This window comes from Pezoporus wallicus, unplaced genomic scaffold (assembly GCF_028554395.1).
Source record: "Pezoporus wallicus isolate ANWC-B61680 ecotype Strahan unplaced genomic scaffold, APGP_CSIRO_Pwel_v1 contig_2908, whole genome shotgun sequence".
In the NCBI taxonomy this organism is placed as follows: domain Eukaryota; kingdom Metazoa; phylum Chordata; class Aves; order Psittaciformes; family Psittacidae; genus Pezoporus; species Pezoporus wallicus.
Window position 1 is genome coordinate 8744356 of NW_026642179.1, and position 22303 is coordinate 8766658.

The 22303-nt window shown below is 45.8% G+C and overlaps 1 protein-coding gene across 2 annotated transcripts in view; it reads left to right on the forward strand.

Annotated features, from left to right (window-relative positions):
* DENND2A (DENN domain containing 2A) overlaps positions 1 to 22303 on the forward strand; it is a 61877-nt gene that overhangs the window by 16393 nt on the left and 23181 nt on the right. For both annotated transcript variants that reach the window (XM_057427859.1, XM_057427860.1), the window contains exons 2-8: positions 7559 to 7657; positions 9259 to 10467; positions 11522 to 11649; positions 15089 to 15210; positions 17604 to 17801; positions 19616 to 19709; positions 21053 to 21103. In XM_057427859.1, coding sequence (XP_057283842.1) covers positions 7587 to 7657; positions 9259 to 10467; positions 11522 to 11649; positions 15089 to 15210; positions 17604 to 17801; positions 19616 to 19709; positions 21053 to 21103 — 1873 coding nt within the window. In that variant the 5' untranslated portion in view covers positions 7559 to 7586. The remainder of the gene's footprint in view (positions 1 to 7558; positions 7658 to 9258; positions 10468 to 11521; positions 11650 to 15088; positions 15211 to 17603; positions 17802 to 19615; positions 19710 to 21052; positions 21104 to 22303) is intronic.

Here is a 22303-nt window from a genome sequence, read left to right on the forward strand (position 1 = left end):
ATGGACAGGAGGTGAGAGTAGTTTCTGAAGGGTCCAGCTGCTTTACTACAGAACAGGTGTGGCCTAAGGAAGCAATTGAGGCACAGGGTGATCACCAGTATTGCCCACAGCACATCCTGCTGGCTCCCCTCTCCTCATTGCTGAAGGTTAGCTTCTTTCCAGGCAAAGCCTTGTTGCAAACCCAGTCCTAACACTGCTTCTGTAATAAAACCCCAACCTGAGAGTCATATATGGATGGATATACAGCCTTTGCAGTTCTGAGCCAAAGGCTGGCTACCTGATAGGTGGTACAGAATACATTTATGGAATTCAGTAGGACCTCCTTGTAAATCTCTGACCAGGAACAGTGGACTAGACTACCAGGATTTTGTTTCTGCTGTGCCACTGATTATCCCTCTGGGACCATAGCAGAAAAGAGGTAGAAATGGCTTTATTTACTAATACCCAGAAGAGGCAAAGCCTGGACTAGGAAGGAAGGAAAAGGTCCTCGGTCCTAGTCAAGGTCAATGATTTGGACATAAAGATGCAGTCATTCTACTTCTGAAGAAATAATTGCTACACTGTGTACACATGGGTATGCAATCAGGGAGAGGCGTGGGATCCGCTCAGGATATTGACAGTGGGAATGTGTGTATGGAGTCCAATGTCTTCAACAGGTAGGTGCAGACTATGCAGGGCAAGTGTTGTCTCAGGTAAGCACTGTGGACGTGCAGAAGCTATATCCAGGAGTTTGGGATGTTTGGTAGCCAGGAGAGAGCTGTAGTGGATCTAAAACCCGGGGAAATGTATAAGCTCCTTAGGTTCTGCTCCTCAATTTCTCCCTCAAGTTCTGCACCAGACAGTCTGGTGTCAGGTAACTTTGTTCTGGTGACACTATGCCTGGGGGCAGGTAAAAAGAGAAAACCATGGAAGCTGTAGGGAAGCAGCTTCTAAGGTAGTAGATTGAGTGGAAGGGGCTTACTGAGGCTGTAGGTGTGGAGGAAAGGCTGTTTCTGGTGGAGCAAGGAGGTAGGACACGAGTGATGGAGGGCTGAGGGCCCATAAGGGATATGGGATAAGGGATATTAGTTTGGGCAGGGAGGAAGAAGTAAAGGGCGAAGGAGTCTGTAGCTAGGAGCCATCGTAGAAAATCCTTAGGGTGGAAGGAAGATATTTGGACAAGCTATGCTGGCTAAGCACTGATTTGACAGGACAGAACTGGAAAGAGGGGGATGCAGGGAAGTGGTGGTGGGGAGGATGGGGAAGGACAGAGAGGGCCTGGCTGGGATAGCTGACAGTGTGAGATTAGCAGTGGGTGAGGAAACTAGGACTTGAATAATGAACCCAGAGCGTTAAACCCAGGCTGTTTGATCAAGGGGAGACCTTGGAAGCATGGACTGGCATTGAGTACTTGAAGAAGAATGCATGTAACAAGGATCTAGCATGCAAGAAGGGGGTACAGATGAGAGAAGTTTTTTGCAAGATGGGGTCAAACTTAAAAAACATGTCAGGCTTGACTGGGCAGGCAGTGCAGACATAGTTTGGTATGTCTGTGATCTCCATCAGTGCAACAGAGGTGTCCTGCTCTGGAGGTGAAACTGGGTAACGCAGCAAGTGAATTGGGTGTCTGTAGGGGTTCCTTGCTTAATTTGGCGGGTACTGAAGGAGAAATGGCTAGGAACCTTCTCACCTGCCCTTCCAAGAGCTCACCATCGTGTTGGACAAATCCTGAAAGCAAGATTTTTTCCAGCTGTTTGTTCCTGGCCTGGGTGTCAGATGTGGGGCTGTGGGCCTGGCTTCCCAGCCGCTTGTGAAGGCAGCGGGGCTTGCACTTACAATGGTTTGAAAAATCAAGTCTTGCTTGTCCCTGTACTAAGAGCGAATTGTAGTTTTGCCCATAGTCTGTGCAACCCAGTTTGCCATTTATATGGTGAGCAACAAATTGCCTTCAGGGGAAGCAGTGAGGAGAAAACAAAATATTCAGTGAAACTGTCCCTGCATTATGATTTCATCCCTTGCCTTCCATGTGCCTCAGTGCCTATCAGGTTTTCCATGACAGGTGACTGATGTCACTATCTGAGCAGAAAACTTTTTGCTTTCCCCCACCCCCTTTTTTTCTTGGCTGGTTTAGTGAGTTGAACAAGGTAGCTTGATAGCCCTTGCTAGCTCAGAAAGGGATTTGCAAGCACTGGAATGGATACAAAGGAAGCAGGAGCAAGAAGGGAGGAAAAAGTAGGCACACACTTAGTCAAGGACAACTATTAGATCTGATCAGGCATGTTCTTAACCAGGAGACACATTGCTGGCACCCAAGGGAGGAGCAGGGACTGAGAGGGAGAAGCAGGGCAGTCCCTTTAACCATAGTAATCCTTTAAATCAGGTTAGTGACACACAAGCAGGCAGTTTGTTCTTGGGCTTAGGGAGGGAGAAGGTCAGTAGGATGAATTATATCATAAAAATAAAGACATATCATAACATACAACACAGCTTTTCTGCACGCAGGCTGAACGCCAACACTGTGAGTTTCTTCATTCCTCGCATTGCAGCGCTGTTCTTTTGCCATGGGGTGCATGCACAAAGGGAGAGGTTGTGGTACATCGATTCCACTTGGGGTTTTTGAAAATACAGTTTGTTTTGACACATGGGGTTCTCTTGACCCCCTTGTAAGCCCTGTGGTGGAAGATATGATAGATCAAAGGGAAAAAGTTAGGAAAGAATGGGGCAAGGGGGATAGGAGGCTGTGTGGGATCTGGCTCTAAAAGATACTGTAGGAATATGTTGCTTCCCAGTCATTGGTCCTTCATGGCTATATTTATGTAAGTTTATCCTGCTTTTTTTCCTTTAATAAATGACATGGGCCTGACTGGCTACAGTTAGGATCCCGTTATGAGTGTGGTGAAGAACAATCCCGCTGCTAGTGTCTTCAGACTCCGTGGCCAGGACAGTCAGTGCCTGCAAAGAAGTGACAGCTCCCCTTGCCCCGAACTAACCCTGCCCAGCACAGAATGGCAGAGTGAAGGCACCTCTGGTGGTGGCCAGGTCCAGGCCACTGCTCAGAGTGAGGTCACATAGAGGAACTCACTCAGGACATCGTCCAGTCAGGTTTTGAGCATCTCCAAAGATAAGGCCTTCACAACCTCTCTGGTGCTCAGTCGCTCTATCATTAAAAAGTTTTTTCTCATGTGTAAGCTGAATTGTCCTCTTCACTGGATGCTGCTGATAAGTTCTGCTGTTGCAGAGGTGGCCTGACCTCCCAGACCTTGGGGTACACTCACCTGCAGGGCTGACTGGCACATGAAAGAAGTGGACTTCATGGACGTCTTCTGAGAAGAAACTTGCTGCTGTCTGCTAGGGAAGACTCAAGGCACATGTAGTCAAGCTTTGGATCAAATACCCTGAGCGCAAGTCTTAGAAAACCTTTGCCTTGCCATTATATTGGTGGTGTGCACCTCGAGTCAGTGACTCCCCCTCTGCACGCACACTGTTCTGCCAGGGAAGCCTGCTTTGGGGGCCTGTTGCCTTGTCTCCACATGGCTGGTGTCCTCTGCCCTGCAAGGGCTCACCCCCTGAGGTCAGCTGCTGGGGATCCGGAAAAGGCAACATGCCTATACCCCAGCCCAGGGATGCTGCTTGGTGGTGGGACTGTGTGCAGGGACCCACGCAATAGCCTGTGTGTATGTGCGCAAGCATGCATCCTCATGCCTGCTTCTTCCCCCAGAGGGAAACAGCTCCAAACAGCAAGGGCTGGGGGAGGGAGCCTTGGAGGCTTTAACTGTTAACTTCCCCTTACTCATGATTTTCCTGTTAGTGTTTTGTCTTCTTGGCATCCTTCCTGTTCCAGATATATGTATGTTATATATTGTTGTGTTATTGCTGTCTGTTGCACCCTTTGTTCTGTAAAGCTCTGAAGTGAAGAGGTTACTTGCAGGCTTTGTGTAGCTGGTCAAAGTTCCTCATTAAAGTAACTGGAGAGTCAGTTTCCGTGAGCACTAAGAAGAAATGCAGCATGTCTTTTTTCTCCTTGGAGGAGAGTTTGGTGCTGTGAAGCCTTGCTGTTTGTATTTGCGAGCAGTGTGGCTAGTGTCCAGTGATGGACTTGGATCTGATTTTTGTGCGAGATACAGAATAAACAGAGCGAAGAAAATCTTGAGTTGTGCCCCTCCAGCATGCGGCAATGGTAATACCTATCCCCAAGCCACAAGACCCTTTGAGGTATGCTTGGTTTATTCCCCACAAACAAACTAGTGAAGCAGGGAGGCCTGGGAGGCTTGCTGCCATCACTGCCTGACCTTATCACAGGCAAGACTCCACATGTGTGACCATGAATGCTGGCCACGTATGTTTCTGATAATGTAGACTGCGGGTCATTTGATGCTCTGCAGGTTTGGTGGCTGTACCAAATGCAGTGGGCAAAGCTGGTTTCTTCCTCTCCCTGAAGGAGCTTAGCTTGTGTTCCTTTGGAAGGCTTCTGTGTCTTTTGGGGGTGGGAGTGTGCCTACTGTCAGTGCCTCTCTTTTATTTGCTGGTTGCTTTGGAAACATCGTGCGGTATCTGGTGCCCTGAACCAGATGTGCGTACTCCAAAAGCATTTGGATCGGAAGTGGGGAAGAGGGCAATGGGGAAGGGGGAACGGGAGGAAAACTTAAATTAGAAGAAAGTCAAACAGCTATTGCTGGAGACAGATGATTACAGCTCATTTCAAGGCTGTTTCCTGCATGCCAATGATAGATCAGTAAACAAACGCCTCTTTACGAACACAAAGCAGGCAGGAACTCTGTTTGGAAGAGAGAGGTCGGGATAGGTCTCGCTTCACTTGGTAGCAGGAAGCTTCTATCACATGGCCCTGGGAATTGTGAGGCCGGGTGCGTGTGGGAGATACGTGGAGAGGCTTCTTCTGGGAGACTTCACATCCTTCCCAGGGTCTGGCCAACAGGTTTGAGAGCTCCCTCCCCTCCCTCTTTCCTCCCACCTCCTCCCCTGTCCTTCCTTTCCCAGTTTAATTTTGAAACTGTATCAGATGACTGCTTTGTTCCTCCAAACAATGGCAGAGATTACTGAATAAATCAAAGCAGTGAGGTTTTCCAAATGGAGTTCAGCATCTTCTTTCCCTTTCTATGGCTTTTATATCTTGCTCCAGGATGCACGTGCCAGGAGTGGTGGCCCTGGGCTTGGGTTGCTGTGGGGCTGTGCTTCCCCCATGTCTTGCAGTGTTTGCATAACTACTTACTCTTTTGGGCAAGACCAGCTAACGTGCTACAATAGTCCCCTAGATGATGCTGATGCCAGCCTGTGTGTAGTGGTATATACTCTTCTGCTTGAGGGTGAAGGCACAGCAATCCCTGTATCTCCCAGGGATGACTTTGCCCCCGAGTGGCATGTGTTATCAGTGGGTGTGTCGGTAGGTACCTGGTTGTTGTCACATTGAAGCATCTGCTGTGTTGCTGCATTGGAAGCTCCTTGTCCACTTGTTAATCTGCCTGGTGTTAGTGCGTTGCTTTGGTTACTCCTGCCACATGTGGTGGCTGTGGGGGACAAATGTCCCTCTGGCCTTGGCTCCAAGTCATGCTGCTCTGCTGATTTCAGCAGTGCTCCTTTCACAGGAGGCTCTTTTGCAGCACCCAGCAACTGCTTTGTGCCTCGCTTCTGCTCACCAAGAGTGATGGGGCAGTCCCATCCACGAGTGCCCCTCTTACTTTGTATTACCTTCTTTTTGGCCTCTCATGCGGGAAGTATATCAGGTACGTGACTGTTCTGAGCACCAGCATGTATTTGCTCATAGCCAGATGTTGTTTTCAAGGCAGTGTTTATTAGGGGGCTGTTGGAAAAGGCTGAGAGATTGAGTTTCCTGATGGGGAAATTGTGTGATCTTCTCAAGACAGAGTTGCTTATCACAAGCAAACATTGGTGTGGCAGCGCAGCCACAGGGGCTGTGTGTATGCCGACTCCCATTGTTGTTATGTTTCTTACTGCTAAAGGTAGTGCTGAGGAGTTCTGGCCACTCACACTGCTGTGCAAGACACTACATAAGTGGTGAGTGAAGAGACCATCCCTGCGGTAGGGATGCTGTAAGCCAAATGCTGAGCAGGCTGTGTTGCAGCTTTGCAGGAGCCTGCTTTGATGCCCGTGTGAGTCACTCTTTGGCCATGGATCCGAGAGAGAGTTCAGTTTGCATTATTCTCAATCCATGGCAGTTAATGGGTGGATGAATAGATTTTGTTCCTCGGGCTGGTAAATTTTCTTGTCAGTGTTGGGAGGCTGTTCTCTGTCTATGAGTGAAGTGGGTGTTTGTTCCAGTTACTAATGAGGAAGAGAAGCCAAGGGGGTTTATTGTCTGGGGAGTGAGAGTCTGCTAAATGGCTAGCAATGAACTGCCTCGAGTGTGTACACATTGAGTTGACACAGAGTTCACTCCTTGCCTTGGGAACGTTGCCAGTGTGGGTTAAAGGGAGGGAGAGAAAACTGAACAAACGACTGGTCTTTTTTCTTCTTTCTTCTTTCTTTTTTCCTCTCTTTGCTCAAAATACATGAACAGTGGAAGCGAGAGATCCTTTTGTTCTTTACTATTTCTGTTGTGGTGGGGTTTATTCTTTTAATGACAAGACCTACTAAATTTCCTGAGGTTCTCAGTCTTGTTGCCAATTGCTAGACATGGTGGGGCAGCATCTGCAGATGAGCCAAGTGCACAGATTTGAGAGCCTGCATATCTTCCAAATATTACCTACAAGATTATAGAATCACAGAATGATTTGGGTTGGAAGGGACCTTAAAGATCATCTGGTTCCAACCCTCTGCCATGGGAAGTGACACCTTCAAGTAGACCAGGCAGACCACCGTGGGAGGTGAGAAGAGATGATGCTGCAGGGTAACAGAATAGTTCTTTTATTTAATGAGTATTGTGGGGCAATAAAAAGAGGACAGAGTCTCTCTGAACTGCACTGACCAGCAGGACTCAAAAGAGAGGGACAGTCACTCTATAAATGCTAGAAATCATAAGGCAAACAGAATGACTCATTTTTGTAGTTGATTTATCTTACTCCCATGTGGAGTTGTCCTCTGAAATCAGAGCAGTAGCAGCCAAACATGGCCCAGCAGAGAGAAGGAAACCAGTGGCTGCAGTGCAGTATCTTTAGAGCTTAAAACGTTTTCTGTCCCAAGCTGGTGACACTGTCACACTATTGCAGAGGAGCCACTTTGGTCATGTGGCTTTAACACAGGTTGTTTTAAAATTGCTTTTGGTTTAGTCTTCTGTAAGAGAAAAAACCCTAAGTCCACTGAGATTTTGGCAGCAATAAAATCTTCATGAAACGTGCTCCATAGCCAAGTCATGGTACAGCTGCTGTTGACAAGTCAAAGATAAGTTTTGCCCTCAAAACCTGTTGACTCCTCCCTGGGCTTCTGAGGGGTAATGCTGTCACCCCTCTTTGCATTTCATGGAGAGGAAACCGAGGCTGTCCCCAGAATGCTGTCATGTCTTGCTTCTGCTCTTCTCCTGAATTTCAAAGGCAAATGAGTTTGTGTAGAAGGAGGAGAGGAGGATGCTGAGCACAGAGTAATGCCTCTTCCTTGTGTCTGTCTGCAGGTGACCTGCTGCTCTGCTGTGTGCTGACATGATGACAGCTAGCAAGGTGGCCGATGTGAGCAGCCAGACTGAAAGCAGTGTCTGCAAGTCTTTTCAGAGGTGAGAGCTGTCCATGCTTCACTGACAGTGTTTATGATCCCCAAGAGAAAGAAAACCAAAGGAAGCAAACATTCTTTCTGCTCCACACTGTCCTTCTCTCTTCACACGTTAAAACACACCCCTGTAGGTCTCAGGTGGTTTCATTGCCATCTCAGGACTGTGGCACTGTGCATTTTAGCATCCAGCCAGACTGATAGTGTTCTGGACTCACAGTGCTAGGAGAGGTCTGCTTGATGATCCCTGTCAATGTTTGCGCCACCTGCAGTTGAAGTCTTTAATGCTGGAGGCTCTGCCGACCTCTCAGACAAGCCCTGCTGTCCTCACCCATTGCAGGTTTTTCCCAGTGTCCAACCTTGGTTTCTAGTGGGCAGTAGCACTGCAATGCCCTACTCCTTGAGAAAGGTCAGTATTCTCAATGCTACCTCTTAACTGAAGCATGATGTCACTGAGACAGCCAGGAGTTAAAATATCTGTGAAGCTAGAGAAGAGCAGTATCTGGCTTGAGTCCCATTTCTGCTTAGAAACCCATCCCATACTCAGTTTGCACTACAGCTGAGGCTACAATGGCTGCCAGCATTGCTTAACTCCAGGACAAAGCTCAAGGCCTGCCAGCGCACAGAGTATCCACATGTATCCTCTTACAAGAGCACTAAGTTGTGGAAGAGGCACACTTGATACATTTAAGTTAATGGAGCAGTTTTCCAAGTTAAATCTCAGTGTTTGGATCATGGTTAAGTGGGACTAATGACACAGGTTTGCATCTCAGTAACTACATTGTGTTGTCCTGATACTCTTTCCCAAGCCCAGAGACATGGCTGAGTGCTTTGGTTCAGAAATATTTTGTGTTTGGAATAACTGTCTGTTCAGCTAGGACGTTGTGATAAAATATCACAATATTGTGGTACCACACACTTAGAAATCTCTAGAGTAAATATATTAGGGTTTTTTTTCAGTTTGGACTCAAGCAGCAAAGATGTTTAATCCTTTGCCTGGGTGCGTGGGAGCCCAAGCCCATGTACGGCCTGGGATGATAGGGCCATAGAAATGTAATGCTAAAAGTACATTCTTTGTGCATTAATAGGCATTTGGGGAACGTTTGTATGGACAAAGAGAGATCCTCTGAGCAGGCACTAGAGGAATGGCAGCTGTACGGTATGTTTTCTCCTCTGTTTAACAGCGGCAATTTTGCTACTGTTGGTCCATTTCACATTTATTTGCATTGGACCTCCTTGGTGCCCTGATGGTGTCCGAATACATCTGAACATGCATGGAGAAAAGTGCTGGTGACCCTCTCTCACTGGTATCAGCATGTCTGATGTACAAAAATTACCTCTCTCACCTGCCACCTACTTCTGGCACAGAGAAAGACTTCATATCAAACTGTGTCTTAGTTGTAACAAGAGGACAGCATTGTGTTCTGGCTAGAGCACAGAGCACCTTTCCCTGAGCACCCTCTCCCATAAACCTGTCTCTGAAGTGCTTCGTTTTTAGCATCCTTTACTGTTACCAGATTTACGAGTAGAGCTTCTGGAATTAATGGACTAACCCAAGGGTGAGCAGTGATGGTGAATGTTTCCTCTCTTTTTGTCTTTGGTGTGTAGGATCAAGCTTGCAGATAAAACTGATACAGCAGCTGTGAAGGAATTAGAAAGACCTTCGTGTCGATTTTTGAGTGAGAGGTATTCTGAAGGTGCCTCTGTCACCCTGGGTTTAACACCTGAAGCTGAACCAGTTTCTTCTGTGGTGAAGAACCCACTGGGAGCCTTGGAGAACTTGATGCTGGATCCAAAGCTAGACTGCTTTCAGCAGAACATGCTTAGTCCCAAAATGATCATCAGCGACCCATCTGTGGATCTGAATGTTAAAGAAAACAGTAAAATCAGGAGACAGATAGGAGGCACTCAGAATATACAGTCACCTGGAAAAATTGGCTTGAGGAATAAGTCCTTCAGCATCAAGGACAAAATTTCAGAATGGGAAGGGAAAAAGGAAACACAGTCTACTCCTCGCAGAGAGGAGGAACAGGGAGTTAGAGAGGAGCACAGGGTGCCCTCTGTACCTGAGAAGATGAGTGGGGAAGCACTGGTGACTCGAAAGGTGGAGACCAAGAGACATAAGAACTGGGAACTGGAGAGCAAAGGGGTGGGCAAAGAGAATGAGCAGAAAGCAGGAACTCAGAAAGGCACAGGGCATGCAGCAGAGCAAAAGGGGGAAGCACAAAAGGATAAGGAAGTGGAATCAAGCCCTGGAAAATGCAAGGAGGTGAAAGGTGGGAAGTGGGAGATCCAGAAGGAGAATCTTTCAGTGCTTAGTCAGGTCAAGAAGCTAGAGAAGGCTTTGAAAGATGGCTCAGCAGAGCTGCAGCCACAGTTGCCTGGTACTTATTATTCCCCACAGTGCTTGCAGGAGAAGGCAGCACAAGGACACACTGCTTCCGAGAGCCACGAGAGCGTATGTGGGGCTGAGCTCAACAAAAGGCTTCTTGGGTTGGACTCTGAAATCAGTGAGCCAATTTTTGGGACTCTAGAAGAAGTAAGAATTTCTCATGCGAAATCCAAGGGCTGCATGGTGGAGAATGTGTACACTGAGCCAGGGGTGCCAGAGAAGAAACCCTTCATCAACCCTCTGCCAAAGCCCCGGCGGACTTTCAAACACGAAGGGGAAGAGGACTGGGTGCCAGCAGCTAGGAATAAAAGAAACTTACCTCCTCTGCCATCCATTCCTCCCCCACCTCTGCCCTCTTCTCCTCCCCCATCAGCTGTCAGCAGGAGGCTCTGGAGTGGGAAGCACAAGAACAATGCTGACCACAGGTATTTGAGCTCTGTTTCACAATGGTGTTAGTGTTGATGGTGGAGTCCCACCTTCCCATATCTCTCTGGAAGAGGTGGATCTTCCCTCCACTCATAATCCCCAGAGAGCATTACTGGCCATAACCAACACTCAGTCATCTCTCTGAGAATGTGTGAGTGGCCAGCACAAACAGCCTCACAGAGTAATTGTGAAGGGATAAGTCATGGCAGATTTGGGCTTTAAAGTCACTGTATTATGTGGCTTAACCTTCGAGCCCAAGATTGAAGGGTTTGGGGTTTGGTTTTGTTTTTTTTAGCAGAAAATCTATTTAATTACAAAATTACAACGGCTGGTCTGGAATGATGTCTGGAATGATAATGTTTAGTCTCTACCACAGCGTTTTCACTGTTCCTAGTAAACCTATGCCTCTAGCTGAATCTGATGCGTATATATTCTTCTGGAGTGCTTTCTTGCCTTCCCTCCCCTCTCACATGATTGTCACACATTTTGGGGTGGGGAGTGTAAAATGCACAGCTGTTTCTAATACCCTCTGCATAAACTGTCACCTAAAACTTCCTGGCTTATTTGCAGGAAGGAAATTGAAACTTTACAGGTTTGGTAGGGGAGGACACTTGATGGAGCAATGCAAGAAATCAGTACTCACATGCAGGATGGCAGAATGGGTAAAAACAAAGAGCTGGTTTTGGACTCCCTATTCCTGCCAAGGGTGGGATCTATGTTGTAAATGGGACCTCTCATGGCCTCAAGTTCTTTGCAGGGTTGCAGAATGCACCACTTAACACTTGTATCTTCACAGTGTGCTGTTGGCATGACAACCCAGATTATCTGTGGTGTCCCCAAAATGCCTTTATTTGTGTGACTGATAAAAATAACTGATCCCAGTGTTACTTTTTCATGCTTTATATGGGATGAGGCAGTGAAATGTTCTCCATAATTCATTTTGCCAACTGCGTGGCATGTTGGAGCAGTGAATTAGCTGTTACTTGGTTATAAATGCTGGTTAACTGTATGGCTCTCGTCTTTGCTCCTTCTTCCCTCCCGTCAATGGTGCAGGAAGTCATACGAGTTTGAAGACTTGCTGCAGTCATCGTCTGAGACCGGGCGGGTGGATTGGTACGCGCAGACCAAGCTGGCCCTCACACGCACTTTATCTGAGGAGAACGTCTATGAAGACATCCTGGGTAGGAGTTTTGGATAGGGAAGGGATTTGACCGCTGATGCTGAGTAACTGAGAAGATGGTTAACAGGCACGCACCGGAGGTGCTGATTAAACTATGTTTATTATCCAAATGCAAACCAAGACATATTTTACACAGATTATTGGCAAGTAATAAGAAAAATAAACAGCACATTTCAAAACTCATCAGCTTCAAAGATGAACCTGAGGCATGCGGGAACAAGCTTTTATTTTTTGCTGGCATCTCTCCTGTCTTTCTTTTCTCTTGTGGACTAGTTCTCACAGCTCTGGTCTGTCCGTTGTGGTGAGTTTGTCACTGCTGAGATAGTCTGGAAACAGCCTTAAGATCAGTTCCACAGTTCAGAAATAGGACTGTGTATGGGTCTAGGTATCACTGAAATGAAGAGACTAGGTCCCACAATCTTTGAAATTGAGTTTTATTTCATTCTGTAACTTTGATGGCAGATCAGTGACATTTCAAAGATTATCGTAACACTCTCAATTTCTGAAATGGGTTTTAAAACTGTGAGTTAGATGGCCTTTTATGGAACATAGAATCATTGAAAAAGCCTTAAGTTTTAGCAGCTGTAGGCTGGTGCTGTGTAAACCTCTTGCCTGAGTTTAGCAGAATAGGAAGGTAAAGCTGCATTGCTCTCACCATGCAGCTGTAATCCTACAAAGGTGATCTGCGTTCCTTGGCATGAGAAGAGCTGTGCTTTCTCAGGAGCGTGAGAAAGATCTCTCAAATGAATTGTGTTCCTTTGGGGCTGATGGCAGACAAGGTGATGCCAGTCTGTCCTTTTTGACGTATCTGAAGCTGTTGGCCTCGTGTTTGCTTTTTTCTTCTTTTTACTTGGGGGGCAAAGGGACAGGGAGTGCCTGAGCAGCTGCTGGTTGTTTTGTGTGGTGGGAGGTCTCAGGAACCACTGAATAAGGGTCACCTTGTCAGCTGGAATAACATGGATAGCATTACAGAGTGGCTGTATGGGCAAATCTATCCATTTAAACACAAGAGCACCCCTGTGTCCCAAGCTCGCAGGGAACTCAAATCCCAGGCTGAAATTCTTTTCCCCTTTGGCTTTTAGCTGCAGATACTGGAAGAAAACGAAGTTATGGGTAATTGTCAGCTAATGGAGCATGTTTGTTTTCTTTTTTTCTTGCTGCACATTTAGGCTTTGCCTGAAGTCAGTGATGTTTAATTGGTTCTTGCAGTCCTGGTGGTGTTACCATGGGAGCTTGGGAAAAGGGACGCACAGGGATAACTGAAAAAAACTACAGTGTTGTTTTTCACAAGACCACAGGCACATATAATCCGTGAAACAAACATCAGGCTGAGGAAGTTGGGGCTGTTCAGCCTGGAGAAGAGAAGGCTGCGTGGAGACCTCATAGCAGCCTTCCAGTATCTGAAGGGGGCCTATAGGGATGCTGGAGAGGGACTCTTCATTAGGGACTGTAGTGACAGGACAAGGGGTAACGGGTTAAAACTTAAACAGGGGAAGTTTAGGTTGGATATAAGGAGGAAATTCTTTCCTGTTAGGCTGGTGAGGCACTGGAATGGGTTGCCCAGCGAGGTTGTGAATGCTCCATCCCTGGCAGTGTTCAAGACCAGGTTGGACGAGGCCTTGGGTGACATGGTTTAGTTTGAGGTGTCCCTGCCCATGGCAGGGGGGTTGGAACTAGATGATCTTAAGGTCCTTTCCAACCCAAACTATTCTATGATTCTATGATCATGTGAAAACCGTATCAGTGGAGGGGAAACCTCAGCCGCAGGACACTCCTGCTGACTGGCAGATAGTCATGTGTGTCCATCAGGACGTGCAAACACAAACATACACCCCATGTCCATATGTGTGACCTGTGGGGGCTCAGCTGTTGCTGGAGGAACCATTCCCTTTCCCAGCAAATTATAGAGATTCCCTTCATGCACCATATTTTTACCTGTTTACTAGTGCTTGCCTGGAGTATTGAAAATTGTACTGGGCAGATCATTACAAGGTTTATTTGTCAAAAGAAGGGAAACAGTGTCCTTTCTTTTAAACTGAGGCTAATTGGAGGTGCTGCCAAGCAGTTTGAGGATGGGTGAGGCAACAGAATGCAAGCTTGTTCTTTTTTGCTTCAGTCTACTTAGTATGTAACAGCTGTAAAAAACTATATTTTTACTACTGAAATTTCCCACTGAAATTAGAAAGTAGAGCCACTTTAAGGAACAGAAGCATGTTTGCTGACAAAATGCCCATGCAGCCTTGCTTTGCTGGTGTTTACCTACTCCTCCTTGGTGAATTGAGATTCACCACTGTCGTGCTGCATATCACCAAGCCAGTGTAGAAGACAGTGTGGGAAAGAGCCTTGGGTTTCTCTCCTTGTATGAAGACTTCAGCTGCACTTCTGTTCCGCAAGGCAGGCAGGTAGGAGCGAAGCACTTACTGGTCCCTGCTCCGGAGGCCTGCAGCATTACTGACCTCTTTGTTCTTAGCCAAGCATTAGGTGATGGTAAGAGAGAGGCAGTTGCTTCAACTCCCAGCTGCAGTGGCATTGAATGATGGCAGTGGAGAGAGAATACTAATATTTGCGTTTCCTAGCACGGCTGAAGAGTGAGATGTAAGAAGTTCATCATATGTAATTTTGGGTGTTATGAACTGGAATTAGTTGTGTGCTTCATCTCCAGAATCAATGGAAAGAAAGGGACACCTCTGTGTGGTCATTCAAGTCTTATGTTTTTGAGGGGATCCTAGGTAAGAATGAGCTGAATGTTACTTCAGAGGTGTCTGTCCCCAGGCCCCTTCCAGGGAGGGTATCCTGACTTTGGATGGCCTAGGTTAAGTGAAGCGAATTCCTCCCTCTTTCTAAAGTGGAGCCTGTGAGGTTGAGGCATACATGATTGGTAGGTGGGTTTGAAAGTCTGTGCTGTGTGATAGACATCAATGTTCAGAGTGGATTAAATCTTCCTGCAGTCAGCCCAAGAGCAATGCATCGCTTCAGCCCCCATTAAATGATGGCCGAAGGTCCCTTTAAATGTGGGCTTAAAACAGAAGAGAGAGGGCCTTTATGCTTGCCCTTCAGCTCTCAGTTTCATTTGGACAATTCTAAGCAGAAGACTGGAAGGAAGGAAATACAATTATGGACTGATGTGCCTGAGAACCTCACTGCTCCTCTGAAGGCAGGGAAATGAACTCAAGGACTCTCTGGGTCTGTTCCATCTGTAGTATCTGTGATATGTTTCTATGGCTGCATGTGTCAGTGTCAGGGTTTGGACAGTGTCCAGTGAGCAGCTGGACTTCTAGGGCTGTGGAGAGAATGAAGCAATTGCAGGAATGCTTGAGAACAGGTCTTTATATCTGATGTGGGAGGTGGGAGAAGGCCAGCAGATCCTCAAACAGATTTTTATGGCAAACCTCAAAGATTTTCTGCACTTACAGCCTCTTGCTTGTGGCTTTTTGCTGCAGATCCACCATCAAAAGAAAACCCTTATGAAGACATTGAGACCAACAGCCGCTGTCTGGGGAAGAAATGTGTCTTGACCTTCCCAGCATCCCCCACCTCTTCTGTACCTGGGACTCCCACTAAGGTACTTTGATTCAAATGACCATTTCTTCTACTTTGGAAGGTTTTTGGGTGAAATCCAGGTCCTGTATGGAAAAAGTAGGGATTTGCCAATGACTTTCATTGTGTCATGGTCTTTCCCTTTTTGTCTTTTACCACAGAGTACAGTGCGATAAGAGGGGATTTACTGCCCTTTAGCAAGGTAAAAAAAAAACAGCATTCCCTTATATAAATGGATTGTTGGCTTTTGCTTTTTTTCCTACCAGGGCTACCTTTCCCTGGTAGGGAGAAGACCTGCTAACATAGTGCAAGAAAGGTCTTCCTCCCATCAATGACGGTATTTAAGTGCTTGGATAATCAAGCCCTGCAGTGGTCTTGGTGCAGGGTCAGTGTGCAGTACGCAGTCTGCCCAATGCCAACGTGAATCTGCAGCCCCTCTCTTAAGGATGCTTCTTTTGCTCTCTCCTTGATGAGACTGGTTGCTGGTAAGTAATGCAGTGCCGATACCCTGGTTAGGGGGCCAGTACTAAAAAGGTGTCTTCACCAACAGCACAGCTCACAGCCTGGTGCAGTTTTGCTCCTTGGTAGTGAAACCAAAAGAAGAGGTAAAACATTCACCTCGACTTCTTGCTCAGAGCTCAGGGCTTACCAAGGCCAGCCCTGCTCTCATCCTCCTGAGTCGTTTGGTTGGTTCCTGTTGTCTGTTTAGATAGTTCAAGCCTGAAACAGCAGGGACAGTGTGACAGCAGAAGTCATCTTGGTAACAACTGGGTTCAGAGTGAATAGCAGGGATCTAAAAAGTTTTCTGACCAGAGGGTTTTCCCAAGCTCTCCAAGTTACAGCTATTATTAGAGCTGTTACTCAACATTTTCAGAAGTCTGTCGTGCAGCATTTCTTGATGTGTTGCTGTTTTGCAACCAGCTTAATCAGCAGCTGAGGATTCTTAGGGCACTTCAACGTTTAGAAGTTAAAGTTGTTCGGTGGTTCTCAATACATTCTCCTTGTTGCTAGTTAGTTCTAGAGCATCAAGGGTCTATGTATGAGTGTTGGAATGATTTCCCTCCGAGAGCTTTGCAATCACCTGTGCACCCTGATTTCCCACCTCTGCTATCAAAAAGGGGCTGGAGTGTTACACAGGAATAACTTTCAGCATAGATAAAGTTCCCAGCAGGAGGCACTTGGTAAAGAGCTGGATGGGAGTAATTATATTACACTACAGTGCTTTGACGTCTAAAAGCTGTGACCTGCATCAGTCAGAAAAGAAGTGCTGCAGCTCTCTTGGGTTTGCAACTGCAGTGTGAATCAGAGCCTGGCCAGGCTAGAGACTGATGGGGAATGGGTCTAGACACACTTTCAGTAGTAGCTTGTAGAACTAGTGCACTTCACTCAATGAAGTGAGATTCTTCATTGCAAAGGGTCTTCCCAGTCTCATTATAATGTGTGACTTCTCTGTGGGTGGTAGGCATTTTTGTGAGTTGAGTATCTTCTGCCAAACCATGCAGAGACACCTGAGCTAACCTGATAGAGTGAATTGATCTGGCTAGTAACTCAGCTGAATGTTGATGGAGGCAGACCATTATGCTGCCTGAGCTACAGTGTTGCTGTGACTTATTCAGAATTATCTTGCATACATCTCCCGCACACTGCTTAATGGCAGGGAGATACATCCTCTGTGAGTGCAGGTACAGGGCTCACAGAAGGTGAGACTTCATCTTGTCATAACTGCTGGGCAATTCTGTAGAAGACAAAAAGAGCTCTTATTAAGCATATTTCTGGTGAGAAGTGGTTTGCCCTTCTTTATCTAGAGCTGAGCTTTCTGTTTCTCCAATATTGATTTTGCTTAGGTACTTTAAGAACTTTATTCTGGTACTTAAAGATCTACTGTTGTTCTCTCACTGAACTTACTGATGAGCTAAGGAGGAAACCAGACTCCATAATTGCCTCTCGTGACATTTCTTGTACCCTTATCTGAAATAGTTAATTCTGGCTTCTGTCAAAGACAGCCATACTGACAGTGCATTCTGTCTGGTCTCACTCCTCTGTTCCTCCGGGCTAGCTGCTCCTTATCCTGAATGCTTGTGGTTGGCTGGTTGGTTAGTCTTGTCCTGTTTACAGTCCCAGCATCTGGATTACTCAAGTCCTGGGAGACTTTTTTTCACACTGGAGCAAGGCTTCTTGGCCAACCACCGAGACTGTGTTCTAGTCCGAAATGAATTTGGGATGGTTAAGTTGCTGGTCAAGCTAGTCCTGGTATAGCGTGGTAGCTGAGTGAGTTCCTTGCGTGTGCAGAAATCTGCGAGCGTTCTCAGAGCTGGTTTGCCAGCTGGGTGCTGCAGCTGCCCCACTGTAACAGTGTTAGCAATGAAGCAAAGGTGTGAGGGGCACTTCATTCATTTCTTCCTTCTCCTCCATTTGCAGTTGCTTTCCAAGCCCATTTTTTTCCGACAAAACTCAGAACGGAGGAGTTTCAAGCTGCCAGACATACGGAAACTGAGCCGTGATGGGACTGGGTCACCATCCAGAATCAGCCCTCCCTCGACCCCCAGCAGTCCAGATGACACTGTCTTCTCCTTGGGAGACCCTCAGAATGGCAGGAGGAGAAGGAAGATTCCCAAGGTAAATCTAGGTCTTTCTCTCTTGGCTTCTTCCAGGCAGGAATTCAAGTATGAGATGTTTTCTTTAGTTTCCAGTGTGGCATCCCTGCGACGTAGCTGTTGTCCTGGCAACTGACTTGACTTGTGTTTAACCCCCTTCCTGCCTGAAGGAGAATGCTCACTAGCATTTCTACAAGTTCTCAAGAAGTTATTTTTCAGTCTGAGATATCTTGATTGTCATGAGAGAGAAAATAATAACAAGAAAAAAGCATTTTAATTTTTGGATAAAAGTTGAAGTTTGTCGGGGGGGGGGGGGGGCAATTAATATTTTTGCAAAAGATGTACCCCATCATATTTCTTTCTTTGCTTGATGGATAGGAGAGTCAGAAGTTGCCTGTGTGCTGTGTTGTTGTTCTCTCCTGGCAATCTCTTCTTTGCTAGGTCTGATTCATGTATTGACTGTTCCTAAATCAAGGTAGGGTGTGATATTGGAAGGGAACAATGAAAACACTGATATTTGAGTAACAAAAAGAGTTCTCTGTAATTAGGAGGGCTCTTTGGAGCAATGTTTCCTGCTTCATATTTGGATACAGCATGACTCCGTTTCAATTTTATTTTCTCTCAGATCTAGCAGGAAGTGTATTCAGTCCAAATGAGGTTTGGCACTAGTCTGTCTATTGAATGTTTCAAAACACAGTTATAAAAACACAGTTGCTTGTCCCAGTCTTTGCAGGACAAGCAGAGGCTTCCAGGGACTGTCTGTGGCGATTTTTTTCTCAATCCACAGTTTTCAACTGGGGGCAAAGGAATGTGTTTGTGTATTGTCTTTGTTTCGTGGTTGCCAGATCTGTGCTCATGTTTGCATATCTGATTATTGAATGCCCTCTCTCTGTTCTTCCCTTCAGGAATGAGCCAAAGACTACAAACATCTAGGGTTTTCTTTCCCAGTGTGCCTACACATCTGTGCATGTGCTTGAGCTCTGTCAGTGTGTTCACACATGCTTTTATGTCAACTGAAGGGAAGATTACAAGTATATACATTTACCAGGCATTGTCACTGAGCAGTATTGCACAGCAAGTTCAGAACTGAGATTTACTGTGTCAGTGGCAAGATTAGCTTGAGACTTGAGCTGGGTGGCTGGGTGGAGGCTGTACTTTCACAGCAAAGCATCCTGCCTCACTTAAATATTTGGATTCAGAGTTCCCTGACCAAGTGCGTGGTGGGCCTGTCTTTACTTTGAGCTGTAAGGACACGTGTGCAGGGATCCCAGACTTTCTGGAATAGATCTGAATGCTGTGGCCATGTCCTGCTGCTCCTGCCTGGAACCTTGACAAGGAGGCTCAAAGAGGCTTGGGGAAGCCTGCTATGGTCCTCCTGCAATTCCGCTCCCTTTTAGGGACGGATAAGGAGACCAGAGGCTTTGAATGAGCCACTAAGGCCAGCTATGCTCAACACTGAGATATCCTCTCTCCTGGTCAGCTGGGAGGCCAGGGATTAAAGGATTTGCAAAGAAAAACACTACTATAAAGTACTTCAGCTTTATTGGCTTGCACCCATTTCAGTTTCTTCATCATTCTTTGTACGATGTGTTTCCCCCATGCTTGGTATGAAGGCTTTTCCAGCATAGCCCACAGCAGGTGTTAAAGGCATAAAGGCATTGAATTTTGCTGTTGTCCTCCAGCCGGTTCTGCTTTTAAACTTGTGGACCAGGGCAGGTTCTCAAGTGAAGACTTTCAGTAAGGCCAGGGTTGGGAAATTGAGCACTTTGCATGAAGTTCTAACTTTCTTGCCTGGGGAGAAAAATAACCTTGTTTGTTTGTGTGTTTGCTGAGCAGCTCGTGTTGAAAATCAATGCCATTTATGAGGCACGAAGGGGAAAGAAACGTGTCAAGAGACTGTCACAATCTACAGAGAGCAGTTCAGGGAAAGGTAAAAGAACTTTGAATTATCATACATCTAAGACTTTTTGAGGACTTGTCTTAGAGTTTAGGCTGGCTTAGTGATTATGTGATGTTTTTTAGGAGTCCGGAGTGAGATTGAACTGGGGCTTCCACCCTTTTTTTTTGGGAACATAAAGGCTGTTCCTCTGCCCAAAAGGTTTTCATAAAAGTGGAACTTTATGTTTTTGCTGAATTTTCATTCCATGGGTTTACATGATAACCTTACAGGTCACATCAGAAATGTCCCCCCGTTTTTGATGTCTATTTCTGGAACAGGCTGGAAGCTTTGAAGCGTTTTCTGTCCAAAAAGTCTGATTTGTTGAGATCAAAATATTTTGCAGGAATGTGTCACTTTAGTAAATGGTCCAATGGAAGATGGTAAATTTTGAAACAGTCTTGGCTTCCTCAGCATCCCAATGAACAAAGAGCCTCCATTGGAAATAGGGTTTCCAGATTTGACTCTAGGACCATCTCCATCATAGCAAGACTAAGATTTTTGGCCACCTGCTGTCAGTTAACAGCTTGCTAGAAATGTTCAGGTACTTCAGAACAATTACTTTTAAGCATCTCATCTCTTTAAAACTTTAAATTACATCTTCCCAACATGGTGCTTTTTCCAAAACACTCTGATTTCCAGTGAAAGCTGTCCACTAATTGTTTCCCACAATTGCTTGCTACTCTTTATCCCATTTTATATAAGATATACAGGGTGGATGGATGTGTTTATATGAACCTTCAGGGTTCTCAGACTTCTCTCTACCTCATTTTTATACCCTTCTCTGAAGCATCTACGGAATCATTGACAGAAAGAGGCTACTGGACCATACAGACTTTGAGCCTGATTTGGTCTGGCAGTTGTTTTTTTTTGTTTGTCTGCTTGTTTTTATCCCTTGTCGTGCAAACTACTGCCTGTTAATCAGTATTTTGCCTTGGTAGTGTGCTTATTTAGACTTGGATAAAATACTGATCTGGCATTTTATTATTTATGCAACTCTTCTGGCTGTCTAAAATTGATTGGGGGGGGGGTGGTGGTTGTTTTCAAAATTACTTTGATTGGGGTTGTTGTTGTTTTGTTATTATTAGTATTATTACTTTTATTTATTTATTATTATTGTTGTTCTTGTTATTATTATTCCCTGAGTGAATGGGAAGATACCAAGATTGGTAAGCTAAGTGCCTGTGTTTATCTGCAGCCATGAAAAGAGCAAGGCTCTTGGGATCTGTACTGTTTTCCCTCTGAAATTTCCCTCTGAAGTTTCCAGGCCTGTGATAAGAAATGCACAGGTATAAACAGACTTTGCCTAATTCATCTTCCACTTTTTCTTTTCCTAGTTACAGACGAAAACAGTGAATCAGACAGTGATACTGAAGAGAAGCTGAAAGGTAAGCACATGTGTGAAGAGAGCAAATGGCTTCTGTGTTATGCCTTTGGAGAAGGAGTTTCCACTCAGAACGCAGTGAGAAAACAAAGATCTCAATACTGCAGAAGAAAATCCATGGGCAGACTCTAGGGCTCCAAACCAAACATCGGTTTCAATTCCCATCAAAGCTCTTTGCACTGACTTGCCTAGGAGATGTCTTGGACACTGGAAATACAGTGAGGATTTTCTAAGTACGCAGTCAAAAATGTGTGACCAGGCTGACAGGAGCAGCACTGCATGGGACAGGGTGCTCAGAAACCCACCTACACATTTTCTAAGGGAGATAACCCACCAGCCAGACCAGCTAGCTGGGAAAACAGAATTGCACTGTATGCTTTATTGCTAGTTAAACTCCTCTGCACTGGCTGAGTTTGGATAAAGTGCTGCATTGCTTACTTCACTTCAGTAGAGCTATATGATATACTTGTCTCCATAATAATACTTTTCTAAAACTTTCTTGTACTGATAATTAGCCCTGTAGCTGGTGGCATTGCAATCTTTACAGAAGTTATGTGGCAAATTCAAAGTCCTGGCAGAATTAGAGTGCAAGATGGAAAGTCGCTCAGATTCCAAAGCTTCCTGACTCACGTGCACACCTGAGCTGCGTAGTAGGTCAGCGCTCAAGCTGAAAAGACAGGCATAAGCAGCAGTTGGACTCTGTGTCAATTACAGTGCATTGTGCTTAGAAGTGTTCATCTTTACCCTCTTTCAGGTTTTTAGAACAGAAACCTCAGACTGAGTTCCCTGTCGTGAGCATAGGTTTCCACACAAGAACTACTGTATGCTCTTGCTCTCCTCTGCTTGGGGAATCTTTTATCTTTACTGCTGTGTCAGCAAGATCAAGCTGAAAATTGCTGCCACTGCCTATGTTTTGACAGGTTTTCCAGCTAGCCTGGAGACAGGGAGAGAGAGCCTGCAGCCAGATTGAGCAGAGATTACATTCACAACTGTCTTGAAACTCGATGTGAAATACAGTCTATGTTCAGGTCTAGCTGAGAAAGACAGTGCAAATGTGTCCAGGAAGACTCAAAACTCTTGTCTGTTACTGGTTGCCATAGTGAGTCATGTATATATGTTTCTCTGTAACATCTGTATAGCTGCAGCTAGGAACTGCCTATAGAGTGGAACCGATGATGACCGTGTGAACTCACCTCAAATCCAA